Source organism: Schistocerca serialis, chromosome 1, assembly GCF_023864345.2.
Source record: "Schistocerca serialis cubense isolate TAMUIC-IGC-003099 chromosome 1, iqSchSeri2.2, whole genome shotgun sequence".
NCBI classification, from domain to species: domain Eukaryota; kingdom Metazoa; phylum Arthropoda; class Insecta; order Orthoptera; family Acrididae; genus Schistocerca; species Schistocerca serialis.
The window spans coordinates 1,131,861,643-1,131,872,484 of record NC_064638.1 but is presented as its reverse complement, the minus strand read 5'-3'; the positions used below and the strand labels follow the sequence as shown (position 1 = coordinate 1,131,872,484).

At 37.9% G+C, this 10,842-nt stretch overlaps 1 protein-coding gene across 4 annotated transcripts in view; it reads left to right on the top strand.

Annotated features, from left to right (window-relative positions):
* Positions 1 to 700: 700 nt before the first annotated feature.
* Positions 701 to 10,842, top strand: part of LOC126417107 (carboxypeptidase Q-like) — an 88,963-nt gene continuing 78,821 nt past the window's right edge. For all 4 annotated transcript variants that reach the window (XM_050085018.1, XM_050085026.1, XM_050085011.1 and 1 more), the window contains exons 1-2: positions 701 to 1,439; positions 4,007 to 4,157. In XM_050085018.1, the coding sequence (XP_049940975.1) occupies positions 1,000 to 1,439; positions 4,007 to 4,157 (591 nt within the window). In that variant the 5' untranslated portion in view covers positions 701 to 999. The remainder of the gene's footprint in view (positions 1,440 to 4,006; positions 4,158 to 10,842) is intronic.

Genomic DNA, 10,842 nt, shown 5'->3' with positions numbered 1-10,842 from the left:
AGGTTTGCTTGACCCATGGGAGAGCGCCACGGAGATGCTGAAAAAACTGAACCGGTAGACTCTTGCAGAGAAACGTAAAGTATCCCGAGAAATTCTACTAAGTTTCAAAAGCCGGCTTTAAATGATGACTCTAGGAATATACTACAACTACCTACGGATCGATCTCTCATAGAGATCTTGAGGACAAGATTAGAATATTTGCAGCACTCACAGAGGCATTCAAACAACCATTCTTCTCGCAGTCCATACGTGAATGGAACAGGAAGAAACTCTAATAACTGTTACAATGGGACATACCCTACACCAATCACCTCTCAGTGGTTTTGCACAGTGTAGATGTAGATGCAGATTTATTGGAGTCGAGCGCGTAGCTCTGAATTGTAGACTGTCTAATTTAGTAAGGAGTACTTGTACACATGCTTCGTAAATTTCAAAGGTACGGACAATTTTTCCATTTACGGGTACAATATTAACATAATATTCAAGAGGAAGAACAGAAATTACACTGTCTCTTATAATGTTTCCTTTATCTGCAATATTCGCAACATCTGGTGACAAAGGGGATTGTTTATTGTGCAGACTGTTTAAGATTTTAAAGCAAACAGGTGATTATTAGTATTCTGAATTTCAGGTTTTCAATCCTGTTTCTCGTTTCATTTCACTTATCGATATTACTAAAAAACTCGAGTGCCGCGGTTCTGCGACGCTTGTGATTGGGCCAGTATGTTCCAAATTCGGACGCGGGAATATTAAGCTGTGTTTCAGCGCTTGTGCGTAGATAACGAGGAGACACTGAATGAGATTACGCGTAATATTTGACAGTGCTTCGGTATACGTAGATAAAACTATCAGCATAGTACGATGACATCCATTGACTAAAGACGGAAGTGTTTTTCCGCTGCGTGATTGTACATAACCCCACAATTTGTTTAAAGTATCGGAAGTTTAGGGGTCAGATACTATCATGGACTAACTTAATATTAGTCTCAGGGTGTTTGCATGGGCGCTGTTCATATAATCATGTATCCGCCGTGTAACCGATTTAGTCCGAAGCACGTACTGGCGGTAGACGTTACGCGCAAGATGATGATGTATATTTTATTTTTCTTCATTATTGCATTTTCTTGCGCTGTCGACTGTTCAGTGCTAGATAATGAAGTGCATGATACCAACGACGTAATATGTGCTGTCCCAGAAACACTACGACAGGAGATAAAGAATTATGAACCTGTTGTGAATAAAATAATTGATAGTATCGTGTATGGAAGATTTCGGGGTAGAACGTGGAGAACACTGGCGTATTTCGTTGACAAATTTGGAAGTAGAATAGCCGGTTCTGAAAATCTAGAAAATGCAATTGACTTCATGCTGAACCAGTCCTCACAATTTGGTTTAGAAAATGTACATGGTGAAGAAGCTGTTGTTCCTCACTGGGTCAGGTGAGTACAGAAGTACTACCTAAAGTTACAGTATATACAATGTATTTTAGATCCTTTTTTATGCGTTACCTCTATGATTTTTTTTGGTATTGCTTTAACCAGTATATACTGTTCTATACTACAGTGCTAGTAAACAAGGAAGTGTTAGCACAATGGACCAAGCTTGAATGTTTCGTCACACAGTTTGTAATAGATAAATGTACCGTAGAAGAATTTCTATATTTGTATTGTGTAAAAAGCAGTGAGTAGCAATTGCTAACTCAATCTGTATAGCTTGTTTTCATTTGGGGGAAAAATAATTTATGGTGATGTTTAGAGTACAAATAGATGTACACATTAATTTGCAATATGAATGTAAAATGACTTGTTCCACATCATGACGATTTATCGTGCAAAATGTTCCATGGAACATGAAAGTAACTAACGAAACAATATGTTGTATATGTTTTGAATAGCCTTGCTTCTGTGTGTTACTTGTAGGCCTACTGGTACTGTGTATGGTGTATTTATTTCCTGTCAGCAATTTTTGCAGTGGGAAGAACTGAATAATTTCAAAAGCTACAGAATAATTTATTGTCATTTTATATATATGTTGGTCGACCGAGTCCAGTTTTTAGCATTTAGTGCGCATTAGTCTTCTTCTTTCTCACAAGTGTTTATACTGTGCAGTGTCCAGTTTTTTTGTTAAGTTAGTACGTTATTTAACTGAAATCAGTGTGCTGAAGGAAACAAATGTAAAATAGAGGAAATAGTTGTGAACTGGGTAGAGTTTTAAACTGGTGATTATTTTCAAATAACAGGCATTTCAGATTATATCATAATCTCCGTTTACTCAAGTAGAAAGTTTTTGGCACTTACAGTAGAATATTTATTTATTTTTCCTTAGGTTGTTTTACATGATATCAGACATAACAGTTTATAATAGGCAGGGTATAATGTTACTCTGGACTCACTAGAGTTATGCATCTTTTCACACACACATATTATGTGGTTAAATATTCATGTAAGTGATTCATCAACACAGGTGTTAATTCCTTGTGTTGGATGTATTCTAACTTATTTCACATGATGTCTAGTGCTATTTCAATATTGTTTGCTAACAAGCACAACATTCAAATACCCAGTAAAGAAAAACACACATAGCAAATCTTATAATATAACTACATGAGATAAGTTTGCACGCTCTTGCTAAGTTTTAGTGTAGTCCCACATATTTACTGGTCAGTCCTTAAGTTCGTGTTTAATTGCTGTGATATCTATGAAGATACAGCTTATCCATGATAACTTGGTGTTTTTACTGGTGTTACCAAAAGTGAAGGAAGCTGGCACTAGTTAAAGGAATTTCATATATATCAGAGCCCTGCCAACGTTAAGCTGCCCCTAGATGCGAAGTATTATTGTACATATTGTTAGGACAATGGTGCCAGTACTGCAGAAAACAGCTGATGCTGTTTTTATCTCACCAGTCTTTTCCCTTCGGCATTCCCAATGCTGGGTAAGGTGGTACTCCTGCCATTCCTGACATCCACTGCACAAATTGTCAATTTGTTGTCGACATGCTGTAGTCATGTAACTGTTTTGTTTTTTCTTTAAGTAATGACAGTACTTTAATACTCTTCATGCATTCTGGGAGCTAACTGTAAAAAAATTCACTGTTCTTGTACAGGGACCTTGTTATACAGCAGATGTATGAGACCGTAGCATATCTGTAGTTATGAGTCTCCATTTACTGTGTTAGATGTATAGGAATAAGTTCAAGCTAATTTTTGGACATCTATTATCTACATGAGTTTCCCAAGACAAGCACTTTTGTACCACCACACCAAGAACTTCTAACTACTTGTCTCATGTATATATGTGTTCCCGAGTGTAAGACTGGTTATGTATAGCTCTGAAAACTGCAATTAAGAGGGAAATATTTGAAAAATACTGTTCAATTTTTAATTGTATATAACATTGGCTAACACACAGTCCAAATTATAAAATTGCATCTCTACAATATAAGGTAAGGGTAGATTGCTACTTACTGTAAAGATGACACATTAAGTTGCAGACAGGCACAACAAAAAGATGCTAATACATTAGCTTTCGCCCAAAGTCTTCATCAGATAAGGAAACACACACACACACACACACACACACACACACACACACACACACACACACACACACTCATTCATTCATACAAGCAAACACACCTCTCACATGCATGGTCGCCATCTCCAGCAGCTCAGATCAATATATATATAAAAATAAGTTTACTCCACGCTGTTCGATATACTTTGTTGCATCTGCACACATGAAGTGAATAAACACAAAAAATGGCTTTTTTGCTTTACTTGTTCTTCTTCTGAACTGTTATACAAATCAAATTTCAAGTTTATAGTGCATCTGAAAGTGAACCAGATGTTTAATTGCATGGCCTGAAAGTGTTGAGAAAATCACTATAAACTTTTGTATCATTAAAAAGATATCTAATAGTTTTTTATATTACACTGAAGAGTTAGTTTTTTCAATCCTGTCTCCAGTTATTTTTGAATTTCTGAAGTGTGTGTCGTGTTCAATAGGGGCAATGAATCTGCTGTCTTGGTATCTCCAAGAATTCAGAAACTGCCTATGCTCGGTCTTGGTTCAAGTGTTGGGACACCACCAGAAGGAATTAAAGCAGAGGTCCTTGTTGTGACAAGTTTTGATGAGCTTCAAGAGAAAGCTGCTCTGGTAAGTACCATAAATCTTAATTTTTTTTTAAATTTATCCCAGTGCAGATATTCATGAAACACTTCTGTATGATTTTATTCAAATAAATGTAGGGTGTGAAGTACTGTCTGGTGGAAGCTTCAATGCATGTCAGTATCTAAAGGTACTTTAGTTCCTTTGCAAGTATCTTAAGTCTCTGATGTGGTATCACATTTGAAGAAAATTATCAGTTCCATCCTTTCCTGCTGGGGTTGGCTCATCTGAGTGTTTAAGACTCAGAGCAACGCTTATGCTATGGACTTTGTTGGCTCTAGGCTTCTTATTTAAGACATTTAGTGGTAAGAACTAAATCGCTTGTGAAAGAATCTGTGTCATACTGCAGATGATATGCTACTGTTGTCCTGTTTTCTGCATAATTGAACTGTTACTTAGTATGAACAGACATAGAAAAAGTATCTAAAGTTGTGATGCATAATACCCTGTCACATAAAAAGCTCTACAACTTCTTCGTGTTAAAAGCAATTTGAATTCTTTTAGCACCCATACCTCAGGACTTTACTGAGGGAAACCTACCATACAGCCTACACTTGTTTGTACCACTCACTAGGCATACTTTATGCTAATAACTCTTGCCATTGTTTGATTTCTGCCAGTTTTACTTCGCATCCTATCTTTTTGCCGCGATATTTATTTTCCGTGAATTACATTGTGAGTAATGAATTATATTCTGAAGAAAAGATGATATGATGAATAGTATCGGGGCTATGGAATGAAGTGAGATACATACAAGTACTTTTTTATGAGTGCAGTATGCCAAAATGACTTGGTTATATATGTTTTAAGGATCTTCATAGGGGTGTGGTTCAATGACAGTGGATACGGCCTACCAAAGTTCTTTAATTCACTCTTAAAACCTTTTATGTTTTTCACATGACATTTGATATGCGTCAGTAGTTTATCAAATACATGTGCATAGATTTACTCTGTTGATTCAAAACTCAACGGATTTGGTCTCAGGCCTTGCAGGTTCATTTTCAAAGGGCAGTTGCACACTGCACTGAGGTAACAAAAGTCATGGTAGCAATATGCACATACACAGATGATGGTAGTATCTCGTATATGAGGCACATCAAACTTGAATACATGAAACATTAATTCACTTTATTACGTAAATGAGTAAAAGATTTACTTAACTTTGACACAGTTCTTTGCTACAGTATTGCTTTATAATTTACAACTGTCTTTGACTATGAAAGCATCACTTGATGGACTAAGTAACATACTGTCTTGAGGTACAGTGTTCAACATTTACAACAGTACAAGTTCATCTGAAACTTTAGCAGCGTGTTGGTCTTAGACTATGATGTTGATCAGTGTAGCTGAGGTAATGAAGGGGGCTGAGGGTGCCGCTATACTCAGAGGGAGGGCATGTATTTTGGGGTGGAGGGAGGTCTCCCACTGATTGTAGTGTATTGCAGCGAGCCCTTGCTAATGTCTGTGATATCGATCCGCGTTGCCAACTTTGGTGTTGCACTGTGATTTCCGGACAATACCACAGGCAGCTTCTGTAGTATCTTTATTGTAGGCTTCCGCTCTGCCCTATGGCTTTTTTTTCCTTTTCCGCTGTTGTTTTCCATATTTCCCCACCAGAAGTCCCGTGTTCAGGGTAATATGGCTTACTGGTACTCTGTCTTCCCTTGTCCTGTCTTCTTGACTGTCTTGTTAAGTTGAACTCTCGGTGACATTCATACTTCTCTCCAACCTCTTGCTCTCTATTGTTGTGCTCACTAGTGGGCCCATAAAATCCCTTTCTTACTATATTGTTATAAGAAGCTTCACAAACCACGAAAACTCTTTGCTGCTGATATCACACTGTTTTACCTAGTAGTTCTGTCTTAGATTAAGTTTATAAAGAATAACAACAATTTCTAAGAAAAAAAACAGAGAAAATAACCGCTAGTAGTGAACATGAGAACAGATACAACAGAGAACAATCAACTGGTAAAACACAAGAGCTGAGTTGTCAGACAAAAAAATGTTAATTAGTACCAAGATAGGTGTTCCCAGTTCCTCACTTAGAGGATTTTCATATCTTCTCTGATTGTTGACAGAGACATGTAGTCTAGGTAGTCAGAACCTCTTAATCCTTGAATGTATTCCATACACACTTGGTGGACTTGGAGCATGAAATGCGTTTCAAATCCAGTGAAGTGTCCTAGTTTTTTAATTAATTTTTTTGTATGATGTTTTACTCTCCATATAAATTGTATACTTCTGTGTTTTTAATGTTTTCCATTCTGTTGTGGTTGTCATGGGTTCCTCCAAATATATTTCTAGAAATTTCAAAGATTTTTAATTTCACCTCTTCTGATTTTGTTGATGTTTAAATCTTACAAGCATATGTTATGAAGAGTCTTAAATATGTTTGACTTTGAACTTCTAAAGTTGATTTTTATTACATTCAGCATTGCAAAATAACACCTATTTTCTTTTCGTAGTATTAATTTTTTCTTTGAAATGGTTATCTGTAATTAATGTGGTATTTTTACTATAGATTGGGTTGAAAAAAATATTACAGTGTTATCAGCATTATTCTTTTTAATATTTTGTCACTTGAAGTTTAATTTGGTTACAGAATATCACCTGTCTTCGCATTAATTAATATTTTTTTGTCTGTCATCTCAGTTCAGATGTCTTTTCCAGTTGCTTGTTTTCTGTTGTTTCTGAGCTTATGTTCATACTAGCTGTTATTTACTTTGTTTGATGTTTTTTCTCATCAACTGTTGGGATTCTTTATTAATATGATATAAATTATCTATTGGAATCTTAACCTTCCACACATCCCCAGTAGATTTTCGGTCTCTTCATAATAATTAATTTCTTTTAATAAGCTTTGAGAAGAGTAAGATTTACAAATAAACTTTTTTACTTGGTTTCATTTTCTCATTGTTGCCTGCAGTTCGTCACATCTAAGGGTAGATTCTGAGGCTGAAATTTTTCACTTTGAGGGTTCCAGATGATTTGACAACTGTTAAGTAAGTCTGCTGTGTAATTTCTGTTTTGTTTCTTTTTTTATTATGTCACATTCTTCTGTATCACACTGTCTTTATGATTTCCTCTCCCATGAAGCCAAAAATTATTTACTGCCAAACATAAAAACACATCCGATTCCATCACAGGCATGCCCACTACTCCCTCATTCTGCGATACTAACAACATTCCAAAGAATTTACAGAACAGAAAGAGTTTACAAACTTTCTTGACAAAAGAAGAATCTGCTCCAAGTTATATCCTTATTTTGTAAATGAATCCAGAAATAAATGTAATAATTAGTGTCAGATTATGCAATTAATAATAGGACTTTTAAGTGTGCCAGATATTTCATAATGTCAAATGTTTCTAAAAGAAGAGTAATTTTAACTGTACATACAGAATTAATACATATCAATTGTAATAAGGTAATTTCTTTTTATACATTTTAGCCCAAAATTTAATATATTGTATACAAAATCATATGAAATTCATTTAGTTAAACAGCTGAGTTAATGTTTGCCTATACAAGAGTCGAAAATATTCCTGGTATTGACTACTTCTGTTAAAGAAAGGTAAAGCTAGAGGATGGTGTCCCTTTACACTGTCCAGAGACCTTCACTACCATTTGTGCTTGAGACATCTTTCCATTTTTTCTTTTAGCTTCCAGTGACTCAGTCGTCATCAGCATCTTGCATAGTTTCCTGCCAGTGTCAGGGTCTGCATGGAACACAAATCTCTCCATTTTCTCTGCACTTCCCATCACCTGTGTCTGTTGCTACTCTGATGTAGTCTTCTCCTCTCTCCCAAATGCTTTCATCCACTCCTTTAACCCAGTTGTGTCTTGGCCTTCCTCTTTATTTCTTGCCCTCCATACTCACTTCATGCCTCTTTCAAGGTGCCTTCTTTATTGTATATGCCGAGCTCCTCCCTTGTGATGTGGCCACTACTCTTACAGATGTACTGCAGGTAAGCAGTGGACACTACTACTAGGTATTCTACTTGAGGAGATTGCATGAAAACAGTAGACATCTACACAGCTTACTGGGCTGTTTTCCTCCAAACCCCATGCAACCATCATGGCATCAGGGGGCAGCATGTGCCACTAATATGCGGCGTGCATATCTTGGTAAACGGTGACTCAGTTGCAGGCATCTTTTTGCTTCTGTGAGGTCACATGCCCATATAACGCCACAGCAATGTTCATCTGCATATGGGTGGTTAGGTTGTCACTCGACCACTCTGCAGCCAGTGCACTTTCTGGGCTTGATGCAGGCGGCATCTGCAACCCATCCATTGGAGTCATCTTGCCCTTGCTTTGACCACCGGCTGATTGATGCTCACTGGACTTCCGCTAGCTGCTCCTAAGTATATGCTTTGCTGAACATGTGTCTCAACCGTGCACGAGCCCACAAACTCGCTGGTACCTATTGCTAATCATCCTTGGCATTCTAAGGCTCATCACCAACTAAGGCTTTTGTGAAAATTTTTACAGTGAGCATCTTCTAGGCAACGTTAAAGACTGACTTTATAGTTTGTAATGAAACTGTGTGGACCACTGTCCCTAGAAAATGTATCTACATTTCAGTTGTTGCTTGTCGTACCCTTCAGCCATGGACAGAAAACTCTTCTGATCCATTCTCTTCACATGCCCAAATCATTTTAACCTTTTTCTTCTTCAGTGTTGTCCCCTCCACAGATGAGTGGTCAGCACAGTTCACTGAAATGTGGGGGATTCAAGTTTGATTCCTGGTACTGCCAGAGTTTTTTCTCGGTAGGAGGACTGGAATGGAGAGCAGTCAGCCTTATGATGGCATGAGGAGCTACTTAACTGTGCTCTTCCATCTCGCATATCATTGATGCCTTTGGCTGAGAATAACATGATGAAAGGTTGGGCCCAATTGGCCCATATCTGGCCAGAATGGCAGTGAATTTTTTTCCTTCTTCTCTTATTCATATTCATTTCTCATGTGTCACCTACCTAACATTTTCAGTTTTCATCTTTTCCCTTTTTATTACACTTACCCAACATCTCAGAAACTTTATTTCACTTGCTTGCACCTTATTTTCACCCCCCCCCCCTTTTTTCATGACCCAGCTTCCTGCAGAGTATAATGGAAATGATAGATGAATGGTTGTTTTTGTCACATTCTTACTTGTCCAAGTCATTCCTCTTACACATCTTATGAAGTTATCAACTGGTCTTGCATATTCACTTATCTCTTTGGCATTGCTTCCGTTTTCCTTTACTATATCCCCAGCTACTGTGGATTTTCTGTTTTCAACTGTTATCCATCCATTATCATGTTCATTATGGATCTGTTCTTTTTGTTTGTTATGACCATGAGCTCTCACTTCTCTGCATTAAATTTTGTACAGCTTGTTAACAAAAATTTGATTGTTTCACCTAAATATACATCTGTGCTCCGCAAGCCACCTCACGGCACCACTGTCACCTCACCCTCTTCCTCTTCCTGTTCCAGTTGTGAATTGTCTGCAGGAAGAGCAATTGTTGGTAAGCCTCCGTGTGAGCTCAGATGTCTCTAATTTCACTGTCATGATCTTCTTGCGAGGTAGACATAGAAAGAAGCAATATATTGGCTGACTTTTCTAGGAACATACACTCAGAATTTTAACAGTAAACCATACTGTGATGCAGAACGCCTGTCTTGTGGTGTCTGCCACTGGAGTTGGCTGAGCATCTCTGTGACACTTTTGTACTTAGGAAATAAACCTGTGATGGAACATGCTGCTCTTCTTTGTATAGTCTCCATTTTCTCTATCAGTCCTATGTGGTATAGATCACAGACTGATGATCAGTATTCAAGTATTGGTCAGTTGACGACTTTGCAAGCTACATCCTTTTGTGGGTGGTCTACACTCTCTCACTCATCTCAGTCTAGTATGTGGACTTCCTCTTCATTGTTCCCCTCCCACACCATCAGAAGACAACATAGCTGTCATTTTGTCTCCTATTTGTTTTTGAGATTGCTACGAGTTCTGGAAATCAGGGAATATCAGGGAATTTCAAATGTATCAGGAAAATATCAGGGAAATTTGGAAAAAACTGGAAACATCTCATTTTTTGTCTCACTAGCATGAAATTGTTTGTTGACTGAGATGTCATGCATTGTTGCTGGCTGGGCACAGCTGAGTACATGCACCGCTTCCCTACTCCCCTCATTCTTACTGCTTCTCCCCTTTCCATCCCTCACCTCTGCTTGCAGTCAGTGCTTCCACCACTATTTGCTGCTAGACTGGCAGCTGCCATTGAGAGACGGGGCTGTGAGGAGTGGTTTGCTTTGATCTTATTCTCAGAGCTTGTTGATGCAGCGGCTGGAGACAATGATCATGTGTGCAAGAGTTGTATCTGAGTGATTGTGTGAATGTGTGTGCACTCTCATTTTCTGACAAAGGCTATGGCCAAAAATTTAGTTGTGAGAGTGTGATTGTCTTTTCTATGTGCCTGTCTGTGGCTAAGAGATAATTTTTGTGGTGAGTTGGTTCCTATGCTCATTAGTATTGATTCTCAGAGTATTTGCGCAAGTTACTTGTTGCATGGGAGATCACCGCAGTCTCATTCATCAACATGGTGTCTGTGACACGTGAATAGTTGGCCACATGAGCGGACTTCCACAATGGGCCACAACCACAGACCATTTCTGCGGGTATCTCT